A 20643-nucleotide genomic window follows, 5' to 3' on the forward strand; every position below is an offset into this window, starting at 1 on the left:
CTTTTAGAATAGGGGAAGGTACTTAGGCAGCACCTTCCATTGAGAACTTATTCTTTTTTTACACCCTGTGCAGAGAGGAGAGGATAAGAGGCGAGGTAGGGAAGGGTGGTCAGAAGTCTCTGCAAAGCAGGAGTCCTAGAAATTTGAATTATTGGTGAGTGACTGGCCCTCTGGGAGGCCAGAGCCCCAAGGCAGCCACCTCCCGTGAGGTGTACCTTGTTGTCGGCCTGATCCTACAAACCTGTGGGCTTGTGAGGCAGTAAATTACAGCCAGGTGCCAGCCTCGGGAGCAGTGAGTCATGTCCTGAAAGGAGGGCAAGTACCCCTCTCCCAGCCAGGCCTGGGGCCCTGACTCACACAGTGTCTCTATTGCAGGGCCGTTTGGTGGCGCTGGGCCTCTCTGGGGCTCCCGTGGCTCTCCCCGGGGGACGCCGGGGGACACTCTCTGAGGTCCTCGCTCTCTCCCGGGTGAGCTTGAGGGCTGCAGCTGCCCCACAGGGATCATGCCAGAGGTGCTTCTGCTCAGGTCTGCCAGCTCCATCCTGAGGACTGTGTAAGAAATAAGGGTCCCTCCTCCCTCCCGCCTCCCAGCCCCCACCCTGTCTCCCAGGAGGAGGTTTTGGCATAGCCGCTGGACCTCCAGACTGGGGTTGGGGATTTTTTAACCTCATTCAGTCACCTCCCCATTTCACTGAGAATTTTCTTCTCATTCCTTAAATAGGTCCATGAGCACCCACCAGTGACAACGAGAGCACCCTGTGCACTAAACACTTTTACTTTTCAGGTATCACCTCATCTCCTCAATCTAGTTAGAAAATCAAGGCTCAGAGAGGTACAGTGACTTGGCCACAGTCACACAGCTAATAAAGTGAGTTGAACCCAGGCAGACAGAGAGACTGGGGTGAATTGCCATCCTAGGTTGTTTCAAGAAAACATTTATGGAGTACCTACTCCATATAGAGCCATGGCGTGGCTGCTGAGGACTGAATGGGAAGAAAGAATAACTAGTAAGAAATGGGTCCTCCTCCACAAGCAATTGAAATGGAAAATGAGGGGCTCTCCGTGATTTACATGTCACACACAGAGTGATGGCCTGAGAAGGGGTAGGTCCAAATAATATTTACTAAATTCTCACAGCAAGTACTCATAGCCAGAAGACAGAGCAGAGTCGAGAGTGACCCCTGTTTCCAGGAGCATCCAAGCCCAAACCTGAGTGTCCAAGGACCATGGGGGTGAGAGATTGTTGGGGAAATCTGGGAGGGCTTCCTGAAGGAGGCATTGAAAGAGAGAGGCTGTGTGTCGTGGCAAGACAGGACGAAGAGAGGGAGGGAGAACTGTGGTGTACCAGCTCTGCCACCCCGTCCCCACACAATCCGCGTGCATTTGCTCAAGCTTGCCTCTGGATGTTGCTCCAGTGTCCCTGCGGAGGTGCTGAGGAAGCTGGGCTTTGTTCATCTGTTTTTGTGAGGGTGAGCGGAGGCGCTCCCAGTGCATCCCTGTGTCAGGAATGAGCACGGACCTCGTCCTCACCAAGTGAAAGGGAGCCTTCACCTGTCCTTTCTCAGGGTCTTCTTCTCCTTCCTGGGATTCCAAAACCCAGACAGAAGCAAGCCGGCCTCCTCGGCCCTTCTCCACCATTCTTGTCACTTTATTACTTTAGATGGCTTCCTCCTCTGGGACACCTGCCAACTGCGAAGCACCAAGCACCGCATTCCAGGAGGGTATGAGTTTCCAGAATGACGGGAATGAAGTGTTAATCGCCTTCCTTGACAGGCTCATTAGGGACCTCGAAGACAGCAGTGTCACCTCGCCTGCTGGGGCCATTTATTAGCCACCTGTCCTTGCAGGGAAATAGCAGCAAGAATCAGGAGAAGGGCCCCAAATGCTTTTGAGGAGCCAAAAGACAATAGGGTTTTGAGCAAAACGTGATAGGTTCCTGTCCTACGATCCCAGCGAGCTTCACTTGGTTTCTGCAAGAGGGGGTGGGAGACCGAGGGGCTAGAAGCCAGCCAGGGGACAGTGGCAAGAAGTGACTGCTAGAAATGTCAGAAAGGATTAAAAATTAAAAGAAAGAAAACCAAGCTAGCCTCTGCCAACGACAACAAGGGAGGCTCAGGCAGCTACCGTGCTGGGAAGGGACGGTTCCAGCCGTGACGCCATTTGACCCACTTCTGTGGGCCAGGAAGTCAGCTCTGGGCAGAGCCCTGAGAGAGCTGCAGGGAGGCCCAGCAGGGAGGGCCAGCGCATGCTGATCCCCATGATCCCCCTCAGAGGACCCACCTCAGGGCCACTACCCGGCAGAGGAAGCTTAATTCTTTGGGGAAAATTGGGTTTCGATTTTCTCTTCATTGGGCACCCCAAATTCTGTAAGCATAACGAGTTGAAGAAGAGCCTCCCTGGGCCAGCCACGAGGGTAAGTGGGCAGTCCCTGTCACACCAAGGACTGGCCGAGGACCAGGGTCCAGTGAGGGAAAAGGCAGAACAGGGTGGCTGGACAAGAACTGTGTCCGAGTGACAGATTTCGGGGCAGTGGGCGCCGGACACCAGGGAAGAGGCCCCCAGGGACAGGGGCACTTCCACCAGCCTCAACCCTCATAGACTGAAGACTAATCTTCTTGAGCCCACTTGGCCCTTGGCTTCCTTAGGTGGTTTTCTTTTCATTTAGTCTTTGTTTAGCTATTTTAAAGCCAGAACCACCTTACATGAAGTTAATTAGGTGGGGGAAATGCTGCCTGTACCTTTAATGGTGAGGGTTTAAAAACAGTCTTGTTTGTGACCAGGCAGTTAAGATGGTGGGAGATTACAGTCTCTGCTAATCGGGGAGTGGCCCACCAGCTGGTGATTTCAAAGGCCTATCAGCTCTAAGAACAGGGTTTGTCCTGCTGTTGGGCCCCATCTTTTGAAGACACAGGCTGAGATAGAGCAAGGACATTAACCAAGTTCACAGTGCCTTCCCTGGATGCTCAGCAGGGGACCCCAACCCCCTGGTGTACTGTCCCTGCATTTACCGGGCCACTGCTCAGAGCTCCATGGCTGTTTTTTTGAACATTACAGGGTTCTTTGTCCCTCCGTGAGGACAGCTTGTCCCTGACAATCCTGGAAAGTAGAGGAGGTACCCAATGGTCTAGTCCCACAGCACTCCGAAAACCCCACTTCCCTCTGCCCAGCACAGTGGCCTCGCCCAGAAACATGTGCCGTCACCCTGTCTCATCTGCAGCAGGTTGCCATAACAACAGAAGAGCAGCTCCAGCCCTGTGGTCCCAAGAAGGGGGACCAGCTCGGTGCCCCACTCCTTCCCCTCCCCCGGTCTCACCCCCTGCATAACCTCCTGATGTCTTTTGCTTTAAAACCTACCCCAGGTTCTTAGGCAGACTGCTGCCAGGTGGGCCACCGTGTGTTCGGAAACTTAGTTTGCACCTGCAGTACCAGCAAGGAGTAAGGCTGAATGTACAGAGCAGGTAATGGGCCTGGCTTCCTGGGAACTAGTCAGGGATGGGGTTAACCCCACCCTGACACATAGATGGGACTCCCAGGAGCCAGGGACATATTCTCAGAGTTGCTGTGACCAGTTGCACAGATTGCCCGCTGCACAATTCCTGGGTGCTCTGTTTACACACTTGATGACTTTGTAATGTCCCTCTCCGGGTTGTGCAATCTTACAGCCCTATGCGGTCCTGAGGTGTGTACTAACACGTATCTGCTCATCCACCCAGGAGGTGGAGGTGTAGCCAGGTAAACAATAAGGGACAGTGAGGCTGAGACGATAATGGGAGTCTGAGCTGTGCTGGCTAAGAGAAAAGGCCCTTTATCCAGAGCCACCAAGAGAAATATGGGCCAGGGACAAAGATGAACGGCACTGGGCTCCAGCCTTCCCTGTCTATGCCTGTTCTCTCCATGAGGTGAACAGACATGGGGTGCACCCATAAGCACCACTGAGAAGGTGAGGCCTTCATTTAGGGACCCACTTAGGACCCCCGAGAATCTGAGCAAAATCCTCGGCTCCACTAAGTTTCTAAGCAGGGCTGAGGACTAGTGGGTATTGGGGGGTGAGGGGAGAGTGCCAGACTCCAATGCCTTCCTTGTCCAGATAGGGACACTGAGACTCAGAGAGATGTATGATCTTGCTCAGAGTCACACAGCATGTTAGAGCAGAGTGGGACTTGACTTCTTTTTCTACTGAGCCCTTAGAGCCTATGGGGGGTGTCTGGGGAGAGCAGTGTTAACCTGGCAAGGACTGAAGTCTCCTCCTCTGGCCCCCGTCGGGACCCTCTCTTAGATGGTTCCTGGGGGTGCTGAGGTCTGTGCTGGGTCAGAGTCTGGAGCCCAGGTCATGCACCATGTTCTAATGACTGTTTCCCCAACCCCTGCCAGCTCCCTGACAGACAGGCAGACACTCTCCAGAGAGTCGCTAAGCCATGATCTTGAGTTCTCCACCCCTAAGAAGACCAAGCATGCCCAGCTGGACTGTCCAGGTGAGCTGGGCGGGCAGGGCAGGCTGGAGGGAGGTTGGAACTACCCTGGGGTGCTACAGGGGGCTCTGCGGAGCACTGCATAAAACTGGGGGAGGGGCAGGCACAAACCCTGCCATCTCCACATTCCCAGGGACCCCACCAAGCTCTTCCCTCATGGCCACTATTGACACCATCAGAGCCAGGCATGGCGGAAGAGAGTGGGGGAAGAGTTCTTCAGTAAGGTTGGGAAGGAGAGAAGCCAGGGGATGGGCACAGCCAGAGGTTCCTCCGGGCCAAATCACAGCTGCTGGAGTTGCTGGGGGACATCGGAAGCACAGATAAGCAGCACCTTGGGGTTTTTGGCCTGGATAACTGGAGCACAGGGCAGACGGATGGGTGGAGGCTAGCAGAGTTTATTTTGAAGGCTGGAAAGTCACATGCTCTTTTAGTGACCTTCCTCTTAGATATGTGCATCTCAAGGAAGAGGGACTTATCATTTACCCTGTAAAGTTATTTGAAAGATAATAACAGGAACAATACAGTTTTTGTTCACTTTATTGGCTGCACAACAACATTGTAGCAACAACAGCTTTTTTTTCCTTTTTTTTTTTTTTTTTTTTTTTTTTAAAGAAAAAGAAAGAGTAAGTGCCTAACACAGAGGGTCCCTCCTCCTGCTATCGGTGCTGCCCTGGGACCTTAACTCTTGCCCCTGGCCTGGGTCACCTATCAGGGGCAGAGTGTTCCCTGTGTTGCTGGACTTCCTGGCTGGGGCAGCTGCAGGCCCGTCTTTAGAGCAGGCAGGCTGACACCCCAACCCCAGGCCACCTGTCTTTGGGCCTTTAGGTGGAAATTGGCTGCAGAGAAGACAGGCTGCCTGTTGGGTGCCATGTTTGGACTGGCATGACTTGTAGAATGTCCTTGCACTCAGTGTGGCCGTTTTCCTCACAGCTAGAGGGCAAATGGCTGAGGGGAGTGGGCAATAGTGTATGGAGTGAGACCCGCTGGAGAAGGGCCAGTTCCAAGGGTCTCTGAACCAGCAGAGTGATGAGGCCAGAACCAGAGGGCCAGGGAAGCAGGGGAGGCATCGGGCCTTTGTTCCGAGTCCTCTTTCCTTGGGGTTTTTTCTGACCAGGTTTTCCTAGAACCTGGGATGAGGGCAGAGGACAAGGCCAGGGCCAGGCCTCCTCTGCTTTATATATCACAGCATCGTCATGGGTTAAAGGACACTGGTCACTATGCTCATTCTCAGCGAGGACACTAAGGTGTACAGAAGTATAATAATGGAGACCATGGGTCAGGGCTTTGGGCACTCCATTCCCCAGGCCACTCGGCTCCTTGGAGACCAAATGCCAGTCCCCTTGCTCCAGCTGGGTTTGCTGCTACCATCGGCAAGACGTCCTTCTCCTCGGCTGAGTGTCTCGGGGTGGGCTAGGCTGGTCTGGCGGAGGGGTGAGGTGCCTTCCAGAGGCATGCCCCTCTCATGCCCCCTCCTCAGAGGTGAAAAAGGAAGTGAGCCTAGGTGGGTGGGGACTCCCTGGTTTCAGAGAGTGGTTTGAAAGGCTTAGGAGGAGGCCAGGAATGGGCCCGGCAAGGCCCAGGCAGCCTCAGTGTCCATCTTCCCAGGATGTGTGGGGTACCCCACTGACTTGCTGGCCTCTTCAGACAGCCTCACTGCTGGCTCCGGTCCAGACACCCAAGACTCCCTAATCGCTTCCCTGGGGCACTCAAGGGGCACGTGTCAGTTTCAGGGCACGTGGGCACAGTGAAGCCCTGCGGCTCGGGGAGTGCTGGGTGTGAAGGTAGCACTGGTCTTCTTGTAACTCAAGTGCAGGAAGGGGGCTGATGTGGCAAGCTCAATGTCCCCTGGAGCCCCTGAAAAGTGCCTGGAGCAGCCCTGGGTGCCTCAGTTGTTCAATTTGAGTCATTGTCACATGACAGATCTGCAACAATGGCACAGGAGTGGGCAGCTTTTAAACAGAGGGGCTGGAGAGTAGCTGGCTAGGTTGGGTAGGCCACTGCAGAGGCAGTGGCAGGGCCACCTCAGTCTAGTTTATTGGGACTCTAGGAAACTGTCAGGGACAGCCTGGCTAAATGTGCACCAGGACCTCCTCTTGTGTGCAGGGCTTTGGAGACTGCTGAGCTAAACACACCCATTTCTGCCCCTGAAGAACTGCCAGTCCGAGGGCAGGGACAGGCAGAGGAAGGCAGGCCTGTGTTCTGGAAACTGGGGGGTCAGGGGGATATCGGGGATGAATAGGATCTCCAGGTGTCCTTGGAACCTTTTGTCCATCTAGGCCTGGGTCTGAGCTGCATGGTCTGCCCTTTGGGTTCAGCATCTTGGGATGGTGCTAAGAAGGAAGGGACAGTCTGGGAGGAACTAACCGGCCTTTGGGCACCATGGCTGTCAACAGGCACTGGGAGCAGAGGGTCCCGGGGGACCCTAGGTGATGCCCCAGCAGTGCTGAACAGCTCCTGGGCTCCCACAGACCTGGTGTATAGCCACATTCTCCTCAGTCCTCTAATGCAACCCTGGTGCCCTGGGCCAGGGGATGGTGCTGGGATGGGGCTGCACAGACTGAATGCCCACTGTGTGCCAGGCCTGGAATTAGGAGTCCTTTACCTCATCATCTGCCCAGAAGTTCCAGGGCCCTGGGCTCTAGGTGCTGCTGGAGTAGGAGATGGGAGCAGTCACAGGTTGAGAGGGAGCTTGAAGCTGCTCTTTCTCAACGCACTTTTCATAAGATTTAGAAAAGGCAACTTTCCATTTCAAAGACCTGGACAGGGGCATCTGTAGGATTGGGATAAGGCTGAATGTCCTCTCCTGCAGAACTGACCCTTAATACGAAGAGCAAACTTTCATTGAACATTCACTATGAGCTGGGCCCTGTGCTAAGGGACTTTCTTAAGTCTTTCATTTTATCTTATTGCAGCTGTGGGGAAGGTATATTGACCATTCATTTGAGAGAGGAAACAGCTCAGAGAGGCTTACTGATTTTCTTTGAGTCACACAGTTTACTAAAAATGGAGCTCTTGCTAGGTTTGGTGGCACACGCCTATAATCCCAGCAGCTCAGGAGGCTGAGACAGGAGGATCATGAGTTCAAAGCCAGCCTCAGCAATTTAGCAAGGTGCTAAGTAACTCAGTGAGACACTGTCTCCAAATAAAATACAAAATAGGGCTGGAATGTAGCTAAGTGGTCCATTGCCCCTGAGTTCAATTCCTAGTACTTAAAAACAACAACAACAACAACAAAAAACCTCTTAACTGGCCATCCTGTCTCTTAGGGAACTAGATTGACTGTGTCATGCACAGTATGGCCCCCTCTAGGTCTGGCTAGCTCTTGCTTCCATACTACCTGACTGCTGAGCTGGTGGCCCCTCAGAGGAGCTCCTAGAGGCTTGCCTATAGGAATCAGGGTTCACCTGGAGTCCTTGGAAGCTACCTCGTCTCCCTGAATTCCCAAGAAGCTTGAGGATCTCTGACTCTGGTCCCCAGGCTCGGCTCCAAGTTGCCCAAACAGCTGTGCTCCCAGGGAGCAGCCGCAGTGAGCCAGGCCATGGAGCTACTGGAATCTGACCTCCACACAAAGGCAGCCTTGTGCCAGGTCCTGAGACACATTTCTTTCTAGCCTTTCAAGGCTGAGCATGAACCCAGGCTGAAGAAGGGGAGGGGACCTAGGGAAGCAACTTCTGGGACCAGAGCTAGTAGAGGTGCTGCCCAGGGCCAGCTCTCCACCCCCACTCTCCCTAGGAAATTCCAGCACCCACTGGAGAGCACCGAGCTAAAGACTGGGAAGCCAGATGCTCAGCCCTGCTTGGTCTGCAGCCCAGTAAGGTTCCTGAAGGCCCAGGTATCTTGCTGTGCCTCCCTCTGTCCCTTGCTCCCATCCTCATCAATGTCCTAAGGGTATAAGTGGTGTCTCGGGCTGGAGCTGTGAGCTGGGGAACCAGGAAGGAGCAGAATACTACCTTGTCCTTCGGGAGATCACAGTCTGAGGTTGAGGATCAAGAAGAGGGCTAAGGAACAGAAGGAGGCAAAGGACCAACTGTTGCTTCAGCCTTTGGTGGGGTGGGACTGGAGGAAGGTAGGAAGGACTTCCCAGAAGTGGGAGGAAACAAGGGTAGGTGATTCCTATTCTGTGAAATGGGAATGGGTGGTGATCCATGTCCTGCCGGCCTCTGGGGATCCTTGGAGAGACCTTTCCACAGGGGTCAAGTAACCCACTCTGCCCCTGCCTGGACATTCTTCAGATTCTGCTTGGTGTCTTCCACCCACTGTCCCCCTTTTGTGACCCTGACTGTGCAGGGAAGGTCTGAACTCATCACCCAGACCTCACTCCTCCCCAGCAGGTGGACAATCAGCCCAGGGTCTCCTCCTAAGTCTTCCTACCACAGGGGCAGCCCAGCCCATCTCAGCACCCCAACTCAGTGGTCCAGGCCAGGATGTGTGGAACCATGGGGGCAGGCCATCAAACCTAGAACAGTGACCTGAAGGGGCTTGTAGAGATTATTTTGTCTATCCTCACTATAATTCAGATGAGGAGAGAGGCTCGGGGATGGCAAGGATCTGTCTGCTCAGGGTTACTGTAACTGTAGTGGCCCAAACTCAGAGCTCTTGACCCTTCAGCGAGAAGGCTGGGGAGTGGCTGACAGCTGCAAGGTCTTCTCCCACCAAGCACAGAACAAAATCAGCAGCCATTCGGTCAGTACATTCTGTACCACATTGCCAAAGTCCTGACAGTTTGTTCTGTGCCAGGCTTATCCTTATCTTTCGTCATGTCCTAAGGTCAGTGTGACTTCTTCATCTTCTATATTTCCAAGACTGCTTGGCATGGGGCTGTGCCGGTGCCAGAGTTCCTGTGTGGAGAGAGGCCCTCCTAGCCACTGGAGGAGGGGCCGTAGCGTCTGGTGCCTTGAGAGAGCACTCTTGGAGAGAGATCAGTGCGTGGCCAGAGTGCCACCTTGTTCTATCCCTCCATCTGCACAATATACTTCTTTGCTAAAGCTGTTCCCACAGACTACAGAAAACACCACCCCACCCCCAGCCCCCTACTGGCTTCCCTCTCTCTGAGCTGGTGTTTTTCTCCTTCCCAGCAAATTGAGTAATTTCTTCTGCTGTGCAGATGCCTCCCTTCAGAATCCCAGAGAACACAGATCTCTGCCTGCCTAGCTGTTCCCAGCATAGTGGGCAGAATGATAAAAAGAAAAAAAAAAAGGCTAGGGTCCAGTCAAGTCAAGTGGTCAACACAAGAGAGAGCAGGAGGAAGAGGAAGATGGCAGAAATATAGCCTGGGCTTGGGGGAAGACCACAGAAGCCCTCAGACACCTGGTCTTGGTGGGTGAGGTGGGTGCCTGAGCTGTGTGCCGGGGCTGTGGTGGTTGACACAGGCTATGGGCTAGCTAGGTTCTTGGCTGCATTTTAGATCTGATTTTGGTGTTCGTTTGTTTGTTTTGGTTTTGTTTGTTTTTTGGGTACCAGGGATTGAACCCAGGAACACTTGACCACTGAGCCCACATCCCCAGTCCTATTTTGTATTTTATTTAGAGACAGGGTCTCACTGAGTTGCTTACACCTTGCCCTTGCTGAGGCTGGCTTTGAATTCGTGATTCTTCTGCTCAGCCTCCCAAGCAGCTGGGATTACAAGCATGCGCCACCGCACCCAGCTTTGGTTGCTTTTTGAAGTCAGCTCTGGTTGCATTATGGGAGCCTTGCTGGGTGCTAAAGATCTCGACTTGGTCCTGGTGGTGTTCTTGGCTATGACTTAGCAGTGATCTGAGTTTGGACATGGGACAGAGACGATGGTTGTGCCCCTATTGAACTTTGATGGGGGAGATGGGGGGTCCTTCAAACACTGACAACCCAACCTGATTTCTTAAGTCTCTCCTGCCCTAGCAGATCACTCACCCCTAGATAGGGCCAAGAGAGGTGCCCACAGCAGACCTGGGCTGGCTGATGATGCCTTCCTCCTGCTTGATTCTGAGCCACCTACCATAGCCCATAGCTATACCACATTCACTGCCCAGTCTCTTCCCCTCCCCTCAATTACTGGACACAAGGCAGTTTCGAGGACCAGTCTAGATCTTGTCCCAACCCTCCCCCTCACTTGCTGTGATGTTGGCCGTCCATGCCTCCCCTGACTCCGTTTCCTTATCTGTGAAAGCACCATCTCCATGTACTATATACTCCCTGCCCTCACTTCTCAAGGATGACCCATCTCCTGAGGTCTCAGGCTGTACTCCAGAGGGGGTAGAGATATCACATGCTTTATGTTATTTGTGTTTTTGGCTAACACCTATTGCAAGTCTAATGCTTACACCAGAGGCCAAGTCTAGTTAGAAAGGCTAGAGTGCCAAGTCTTGGACCCTACAATGTGCTAGGCCTCTTAGCCACACTATGTTGATGCAAATATTTTCACTTTCATCTGCACACATTATATGCTGTTTGCTTCTTTTTAACCTTGATACTGTACTGTGAACCTTTCTTAATATCATCAAGTATTTTTTTTAACATCTTATTTTACTGGCTCCGTGGAAATCCATGCTATGACCCTACCATAATAAATTTTACCAGTCTCCTCTTAGGCACTGGGGCTGTAAAGATGCCTATCCCAACAATCTTAGGGTACTTGACTCTGGTTGTCTCCCTTGCATAACTTCTTAAAAGTGTGGTTCCTGGTTCCAAAGACAGTCCTTTTTCAAGCCCTTTGATATTCATTGCCAATAATCTGGGAAAGGGATATCAATTTAGATCCCACCATGCTTGGGGGCTGCCTGTTTGCCTGACTATATCTTTATTGCTTCAGGTCCTTTCCTTCAGGAGAATCCTTGGGAAGTAGGGAGGTTGGTAAGTGGGTTCAGGTGGCTTCAGGGAATCAGAGTTATCAAGAGGACAGGTAGGGAAGAAAAGAGGCTCAGAAAGAGACTAGTGGGGAGTGGAAAGAAGTGGGCCTCCATGGTTGCCTGCTGGAGCAACATGGTTCCTCTCTGCATCATTGCTACCCTCTGCTTCTCTCCACTCCACACACTATGCTCTGATTTCTACCACCTCTTTATCTAAGCTTGTCCCTTCTGATATCTGCAAGTCACTTCCAAACTCTGTATGAGAGAGGCTCTGATTGTGTCACTCACTACCTACACAACACTCCTGCTGGTCTGCATTCCTGCACAGCAACTTCATGGACCTGTGGCCAGGGCTTGGAGCCCTGAATTCACTCGTTTAGTTGGAAGCAGAGCCACTATCCAAGGCTCAGCACATGTGAGAGTCAGAGTCAGAGTCAAGGGACCCTTCAGATTGCTCTTTCTTACATTTGGCACAAGCCTAATGCTTGAGCTGAGGCTTTCTAACTCATTCTCCAGAGATTTCTTCTTAATCCACAGAGTTGGAGGTTGAAAGTGGGCACTGAGCATAGGCTCAGAGATGGGAATGCATGGACATGAGAAAAAGAGAGGATGGGGGATTTGTTTATCCTCCCTTCCTTCAGTTCTCAAGTCCAAGGGCAGGCTCAGCAGCTGACACCAGAAACTGAGAGGCCAGTGAGTTGTGGTGGATTCAGGTCAGAGGGACAATGAACACCTAGGGCCTCACCTGGCCCAACAGGATGGCGATTCAGCCTGGCATGTCCTGGCATGTGCACCTGCTCTGCAGGTATCACTCACTGCACCTGGACAGCAAAATGTTTTGCCTCATGACCAGGCCATCCTCAGGGACAAGGGTGAGGCAGAAAAAGATGATATACAGTCACTTGGCCCAGCTCTCCTGGGACTGGGATGGAAGGAGACCAACTCCTTCTTCTCTAAAGACCCTCTGGCCTCTGCTCTGAGCCAGGCTGCTGCTGGCGATCAGGACCCTTGGAGGCAACCTGCCCTGGAGAGCTCCAGTGTGGCAGGAGAGGCAGCTGGACCAGGACTCAGCACTCGGTTAGACTCAGGCACCAAAGTCTTCAATGAGGAGGCGTGGACCCTGCAGCCCTGTAGAAAGTGACCATGTGACGCAGGGAAGGCCATTCTAGCCAGAGTCGGAGCACAGGCAGAGGCACAAGTCAGGGAGTGAAAGAAACCTGGGAAGGCTGGCCGTGAGGGCGTGTTAAGTCCCAGAAAGGCAAGTGAACCCCTTTGGGGAGGACCTGAGAGGCCATGTTGGATGTAACCCTGTAGCCAAGGAAAGCTGAGGGAGGCTTTTGAGCAGGTCAGCTCTGAATTAGAAAGGTCATTCCAGGTGCCTCAGGAGTGTTGAAAAGGCCAGTGGCTTCAAACCATGGCTGCCCAAGGTTACCCTGTCTGGACCCAGCACAGGACTTAGGCAGGAGGCATGATGGTCCTTTCCCAGAGAATGTGGGTGCTGGGGTTCACCATGAAGATCATCACCTGTGGCAGCAGGCCTGATGAGAATGGGTGGACTTGGGCGACAGATTGTGTGGGCGACAGACTGTGTGGTTCGGATCCCAGTTCTGCCTGCACTCAGTCTCTCTGAGACCAACAGCTTTATCTAGGAGGTGACAGAAGGTTGTGGGCACACAACAAAATGGCACAAAGTCCACCTGACAATGGCAGGGGCTTGGTAGAAGTTGTGACTTTGCTAAATCCTTCTTGTGGAGGAGAATACTGGGGCCTCAGGAAAGGGAGGGCAGGCCCTTTCCCATAGAGTCCCGACTTCTGGCTGGTCTAGGGGCTCCAATAGGTCCTATTGGCCCCCCTGGGCCTGTCGACAAAGCAGGCTGAGCCAAGCTTCTGGCCAATGAACCTTGTTGCCTTGTTGGGGTCTTATAGGGGTCAGGGCTGTCACATCCATCATGAAACAGCTGGGCTAAGATGAGACTGGACTTGTAGACCAATTAAACTTCCTTCCCCTCCCATTCCAAAATGAATGTGAGATGACTTTACACAAAACCCCAGGAGTACAACAGGAAAAAGACAGGGCCATGTAGTTAATAGAGGAAGAAGATTAAATGAAGAACTATGTCCAAAAACATCCTTAGAAATTTTAAACACACCGGGGATGTAGTGCAGGAGTAGAGCTCATGCTTAGCATACAGGAGACCCTGGTTGAGACACCCAGCACCATTCTCCCAAAATTTTTAAGCATTTTTCCTTCTGACACAGTGATACCAATCATAAAAATCTAGCCTCTGGAAAGCCTAGCTCAAGGGCTGAAAACTGGAAAATAATTAAGTCCTTCAATGGGGAAGTAGTTGAGCAAACCACTTGATATTCTTGATAAGTTTCAAGAAGAGCATATTATGCAGCCACGTGAATCTACACACATGAAGAGAAAGACACATGAATGTCACCAAAGCTAAAGAGGGACACTTTGGCAAATGGCCATGTTTGATTCAGTGCATCTACCATGCGGCCAGCGCAATGGTTTCATTAATGAGGTTCTTGGCATAAAAGTTAGCTAGCGAGATCGAAATAAACACACAGACTCAGTTACCTTTTTCTATGACCAGGTCCGAGACGGCTCCCCTCTCTGGTTCCCTCCACTAACCGCCCGGCAGGGCAGCAAGGATTACTCAGGGCTAGCAGGAGAGAGAGAGAGAGAGAGCACGCCAGGGAGTAGCCTTTTATTGGGGAGCAAGAAATTCAGGGGATAATTACATCCAATGAAGGTTGAAGGGGGGGCCGCACTCCAAGGTCAGGGTCAGTGATTGGGCCTCCGGGGTCAGTGGTCAGTCACACCCCCACACAGACAGGTTCTCTCATCAGGAGAGGGCCGGGAAAGCTCCGACACAGCCAGAGCACCTCAGACCCTAACCGGGAGTCACCCAGTCACGTGTGAGAATGGCTTCCAACAAGTGCACATAATATTGTAAAAATATTTAAGTATTCAAATAAAATCATAATTAAAAAAATATAAATGCACAGATTTCTGGTAACTCTTGGTCTCCACTCCTGCTGGGCACCAATCCTACATCTGTGGCGCAACATCCCTTTTTGATGGGGCACACACTTTCCTACGTGCTCAGTCCCCACCAAACCCCACCAATCCCCGTTGCCTCCTTGACACTGAGGCTGGTCAGTACAGTTATCATCGCTCTTGTATTGCTGCTTTGTTTTCCTTTTTTTTTTTTTTTTTTTTTAAGAAAGAGTGAGAGAGAGTGAGAAACAGGGAAAAAGAGAGAGAGAATTTTAATATTTATTTTTTAGTATTTGGCGGACACAACATCTTTATCTGTATGTGGTGCTGAGGATCGAACCCGGGCCGCACGCATGCCAGGCGAGCGCACTACCGCTTGAGCCACATCCCCAGCCATATTTTCCTTTTTAAAATATTTTATTTCTTTTTTAATTGACAAATTAAAATTGTATGTATTTGTGGGGGCCGATAGATTTGGAAATATGTATACATTGTGGAATGGCTGAACTGAGCCAGTTAATATATGCATTGCTTCACAGACTATTTTTTTTGTAATAAGAACACAATCTATCCTTAGCTACTATCAAAAATATAACATATTGTTATTAATTACAGCCATCATGTTGTACAATAGATCTCTGAAACTTTTCTCATAATAGAGAAATATCTTGCTGTTCAGGGTTTCTATCAAAGGCAGAGAAACAAAATGTGGACATTGATGGCTGTGCATCTCAAGGAAGATAGGAAGGAGCCTGTTTCTTTGTGAAAATAAAGACTGTGCCTCTGGTTTCACTTGCAAATCCTAGAATACTTTATTCATTTATTATTTATTATTATACATTATTTATTATGGTGCTGATACAGTAGCCACCAAAACGTCTCATGGGCATTTTGAGTTTGCTGCCCTTGATTAATATATTAATAATATGACTCCCCCCTTTTTAACTAAAACACACACACACACACAGAGCAGAGCTGGGAGTGTGGCTCAATTGCATGAGGCCCCAAGGCCCCAAGCACACCCCCCAGTAAGTTTTATAAGTAAATTATTTTATAAGTAAAAAATAATATATTGTAAATATATATATATATAAAATATGTATATAAGTTAAATAAGTTAAATAAATATATTGTAAAATATATTTATTTTACTTATAAAATAACTAAAAAATAATAACTGCAGCAACAACAAAATAAAACCTAGCTTTATATTTGTATAAGACAAACCTATAACTTTTTATTTATTTATTTAATTAATATTAATTTATTTTTTAGGTGTAGATAGACACAACACAATGCCTTTATTTTTATGTGGTTCTGAGGATCGAACCCGGGTCCTGCCCGTGCTAGGCGAGCACTCCACCGCTAAGCCACAATCCTAGCCCCGAACCTATCACTTTTTATATCATAGACTACTGAATTGTTTTATGTTTCTTAGAACAAGTATCATATTTTTATTAAAAATTTTTTAAAAAAGGTGATGAGGGGCTGGGGTTGTGGCTCAGTGGTAGAGCGCTCGCTTAGCATATATGAGGCCCTGGGTTCTATTCTCAGCACCACATAAGAATAAATGAATAAAATAAAGATATGTGTCCAACTACAACTAAAAATTAAATATTAAAAAAAAAAGATGATGAATGTTCAAGTTAAGAATTTTGGCTTGAGGGAGGATTTAGGACCAGATCACAAGACTTGAACTTACCTCTGCTTGTCTTGGCAACCTTGGAGAACAGGTGAGTGCAGTGGTGCATGAGTTTCTAGAAGTGCCTCAGAAGGAAATTACCTTTTCTAGGCTGGGCAGCAGGAAGACTTAGTGCTGGGGAAGGAAGAATTGGCAAAGGGGCAAAGACAGGATACAGGTTCCATGCACACTACCTAGGCCATTTCCCTAGGGTCCTTGCACTGTTTGGGAGGTAAACATTCTTCTTCCTTTTTTTTTTTTTTTTTTAAAGCAGCTTTATTTAAGTGTAATTTATATGCCATCAAATTTATCCATTTTAATGTGCAATTCAAAGATTTTTAACAAATTTATAGACTTGCACAATCATCACCAAAATCCAACTCTAGAATGTTTCTCCCCAAAAGGTCTCTTGCACTTGTGTTGGGGTCACTCCTCACTCTCACCCCCAGCCCCAAGCAACCACTAATATGCTTCTGTCTTTTATGGGTACTTCATTCAAATGTAATCATATGACCCATCGTTTTTTGCATCTGGCTTCTTTCACTGGACATGTTTTGAGTTGCATTCATGTTGCAGCCAGTATAGCTTTGTTCCTTTTTAGTGTGTAATCATATCCCACTATAGAGATTAAGCACATTTTGTTTTCCATTCACCAGTCTATGGACATTGGGTTGTTAACATTTTTTGACTATATATAAACAATGTTTACATAAACAATATAATGTTTATATTATAAACAATGCTGCTATGAATATATGTATATAAGTCTTTGCAGGGATGTGTGTTTTTGTTTCTCTTGGGTAAATACCAGGAATGGAATTGCTGGAGTGTGATAAGTCTATAATGCATTGAGAAACTGCTAAACTGTTTGCCAACACGGCTGTACATCTTACATCTTCACTGGCACAAGGGCTCCAGCTTCAAGGCAAGTCTCAGCTCCAGCTTCTCCCTGCCAACCCCTTCCCATTCTCAGATCATTCTATCTGCTTACAGGGCTGCCAAGAGGAGAATGGCTTGTCAGGTCATGTCAGGGAGTGACAGAATCAGGGTTTGGAACCCAGGTTTCCCTGGCTCCATGGTCCTTCCTGCTTCCGTCTTTGTGCTTTCTCGTGGACTTTAGCAAAAAGCAGGAGTTGGAGACTCTGAAGCTGATCATGGGGTCTACCCAGGTTGAGGTTGCAGGATGTAGAAAAAGAATTTGGGGAAGTGTGAGGAGGGATTGGAGGAGGGTCAGCAGCCCAAATGCACTGGATTCCAGCAGTGGCCAGCCCAGGGAACTCAGTCCCAAACAAGTAGGGGGTGGAGGATGTCTTCTACCAATACAGGGCTGTTGATGAGTGACCTCTCTTTTGCCCTCCCCCGGCCCAATCTGCATTTCCCACAGACTGTCACCTTCCTGCCTCATATATACAGAGGCACGCTGCCCCCACCCCTGCCTCTGGAGCTGGAGATTGTTGAACCCAGAGATGCTCTATCACTGAGCTACATCTCAGCACTTTTTACTTTTTTATTTTATCTTATTTTTTTAGGTGTAGATGGACACAACACAATGCCTTTATTTTTATGTGGTGCTGAGAATCAAACCTGTGTCCCGCCCATGCTAGGCGGGCGCTCTACAGCTGAGCCACAATCCCAGCCTACTTTTTACTTTTTATTGAGATAGGGCCTCAACAAGTTGCTTAGGGCCTTGATAAGTTGCTGAGACTTGCCTTGAACTTGTGATCCTCCTGCGGTAGCCTCCTGAGTATCTGGAATTGTAGCCATAGGCATATACTCTTCTCTTATTTGGGTCTGGATATGTCCCCTTGTCCTCAACACTTGGCCCTCCAGAAGAAGAGAAATGGTCTGTCCTACCTCTGACCCCAGATATTACCTCTTTCTGCCAACCTCAGAGTCTGCATGCAACCTGAGAGTATCAAAGAGAAGGGATGAGGGCAGCCAGTCCTCTAACTTGGATAAGGACCAATGACAGGGCACCCTGTTGTGCTGATACCCTCGGTTACCTGTGGAGTTCTGCTTTCTCACATGTTGAAGTTTGAACATTAGAGAAGCAAGCCGAGGCCAGCATATAAAGCAGGGTTTGTTGAAAAAGGGGTAACATAGACTTCTCCTGGGAGGGAGAAGGATGCCATAGCTGGTATCCCGGTATCCCAAGAAGCCAGAGTGCTTTGCCTTTTTATAGACCTAGTTTTCCTTTGTTCTCCTGCCCTCTTCCCCTTATCTTTCTCCTTCCTGCCTACTGACAGGCATTTGACTTGGCCCAGGAATGCTCAGGTGGGCTGGCCAAAAGGTAGGAAACCAGTGGGCTGAAGGGGGAAGGGCAGGATGGAGCAGCCCAGGACACGTTAATTAACAACTTTATAGCTCCCTGTAGGAGGGGCAATTCCTGGGACAGGTTACCTTAGCAACAGGTTGGAGCAGGGGGAGATTCTTGATAAGGGCTCTGAAGGAAGGAATATTTCAATCCCTCAGGGGACAGTCTCCAACTTCCCAGGACTCACTCAAAATTGGCCTAACTAGATCTGACCTGACTCTATTTACCTATCTGTACTGCTGCCTGTCTAATTCTGGCTTCAGAGCCACCTCCAAAATGGATAACTGGTGGGGGTCTGGCCAGCAGAAAGCAGTGCAACCCCATTTGTCCTGGCCAACTCTGCCCCTTCCTTTCTCTGTGGTCAGACCCAAAGGGTCCAGATCACTCATCCAAGCTTCCTTTTTTTTTTTTTTTTTTTAACTTTATTTTATTTATTTTGATGTGGTACTAAGGATCAAACCCAGAGCCTTGCACTTGCGAGTCAAGCGCTCTACCACTGAGCCATAACCCTAGCCCCAACCTTCCTTTTTAAACAATTTGAAGAACTTGGAAAAGGAGGAAGAAGGAAAGTGCATTTACTGAGCACCAGCTTTATACCAGGGCTCTTTGATGTGCACTATTTGTTTCAAACATCAAATCGACCCTGAGAATGGGATCTTCACTTTTCCCCTGAGGAAAAAAGACTCAGGGGTGAGATGCTGGCCTGAAATCTCACATACAAAACTGCCAGTCTGTGTCCCCATCTGCCATACAGAGTAAGAAAGCCACAAAGGCTGGGTGGTGCCTCAGTAAGTGTCCCAAGTATGGGCTGAAGCATCAGGCACACCTGAGTTGGAGTCCTGACTCTGCCACTCCATGGTGTATGACCTTGGGCAAGTGCCTGACCTGTCTGAGCTGCAGCTGCTCAGCTGTGAATGGGGCCTCTCCAAGCCCATCCTATGAAGCCTGGGTGAGAGGGCTCAAGAGAGGCGGAATGAGCAGTCTGCTGCTCTTACTTTCCAGCACTGAAGACTTTACATGTTAGGAACCAGGACCTGCTGGTCTACAGCCCATCACCCACAAGGTCCTTGGGATGCTCTCTCTCCTTGATGCTCTGACCTTGTGTCCAATTGAACCTGTCCCCTCCCATTCCCAGAAAGCAAGAAAACCCCGGAGTTCTGACAGTCCTACTCTTCCCAGGTAGTGCAAGTTCTGCTGCCAGCCACCCAAACTTGGGAGGCAAACCCCAGCTGGGGTGAACGAGGTCTGGAAGTTCAGCGTCCCTGGGGCCCCCGGCTCTCCTGTAGCCATTCCCTCTCCAGAGTCGGCATCCCTAGACTCTGCTCATCCTTGAAGGCTGAGTCTGACCTCCTCCTCTAGCACCAGTAGAGAAGGGAAGTTCTTCCCAGGACAGGAGCAGTTCCCCTGGAGACAACCCCAAAAGGGCCTGACCAAGCTGTGGTCTCTTCCCTGCAGAAGAAGCACTATGGACGACTCGGGCCGATGGGCGAGTCCGCTTGCGCTTGGACCCCTGCTGCCCACAGCTTCCCTACACCGTGCATCGGATGTTCTATGAGGCCCTGGACAAATATGGGGACCTCAGTGCTCTGGGTTTCAAGCGCCAGGGCAAGTGGGAGCACGTCTCCTACTATCAGTACTACCTGATTGCCCGCAAAGTCGCCAAGGGCTTCCTGAAGGTGAGGAGCCCCTCAGAGCATGCCCTTTCCTCTCCCCAGACCTGCCTTCCAGCTTGGGCCCTCAAAGGCCTCCTCCCTGACTCCCTGCCAAAGGAGACCCTTAGAAATCATAATCTTAAAAAACATCCCCATTCATTGAACGAATACGTTATGCTGGGACCTCTACTGAGGATTTCATATCTATTGAGCCTTCCTCATGTACCAGGAACTCCATAAAGCTTTACATTTGATATCACATTCAAGGAGGCCTGGGAAGCCTCGTGTGCTGGGCTGGATTCCCTAGGAAAGCCCTGGGAGGGGGCCACAAGGGTTATTGTGTGATTCCCCCAGGGGGATCTCTGACTGGGATAAACCTGCAGGGTCCCAGGGCACAGGGGAGGTGGGGTGAGGCCCCCTTCCCTGCCTGGCTGACCTATACTGTCTGCCTTTGACCTGGAGCTTGGCTTGGAGCGAGCCCACAGCGTGGCCATTCTTGGCTTCAACTCCCCAGAGTGGTTCTTCTCTGCAGTGGGCACAGTATTTGCAGGGTAAGTGGCTGGGTAGGGGTGGGTGGTGTCTCCAGTGGGTTGGTGGTAGGCAGAAAGTAGAAAAAGGATCACTTTCTCTTTGTAGTGGTCCCCCACTCCCAACATCCCTTCTCTCCCTGGGACCTTCCTCCTGTCCCCTCTC

The 20643-nt window shown here is 50.2% G+C and overlaps 1 protein-coding gene across 1 annotated transcript in view; it reads left to right on the top strand.

Moving 5' to 3' along the window:
- The window catches only part of Acsbg1 (acyl-CoA synthetase bubblegum family member 1), a 54783-nt gene that overhangs the window by 16274 nt on the left and 17866 nt on the right, over nucleotides 1–20643 (top strand). Inside the window, exons 2-4 of the mRNA XM_076848719.2 lie at nucleotides 4372–4472; nucleotides 19754–19974; nucleotides 20413–20501. Coding sequence (XP_076704834.2) covers nucleotides 4372–4472; nucleotides 19754–19974; nucleotides 20413–20501 — 411 coding nt within the window. The remainder of the gene's footprint in view (nucleotides 1–4371; nucleotides 4473–19753; nucleotides 19975–20412; nucleotides 20502–20643) is intronic.

This window comes from Callospermophilus lateralis, chromosome 3, assembly GCF_048772815.1.
Source record: "Callospermophilus lateralis isolate mCalLat2 chromosome 3, mCalLat2.hap1, whole genome shotgun sequence".
Taxonomy (NCBI): Eukaryota; Metazoa; Chordata; class Mammalia; order Rodentia; family Sciuridae; genus Callospermophilus; species Callospermophilus lateralis.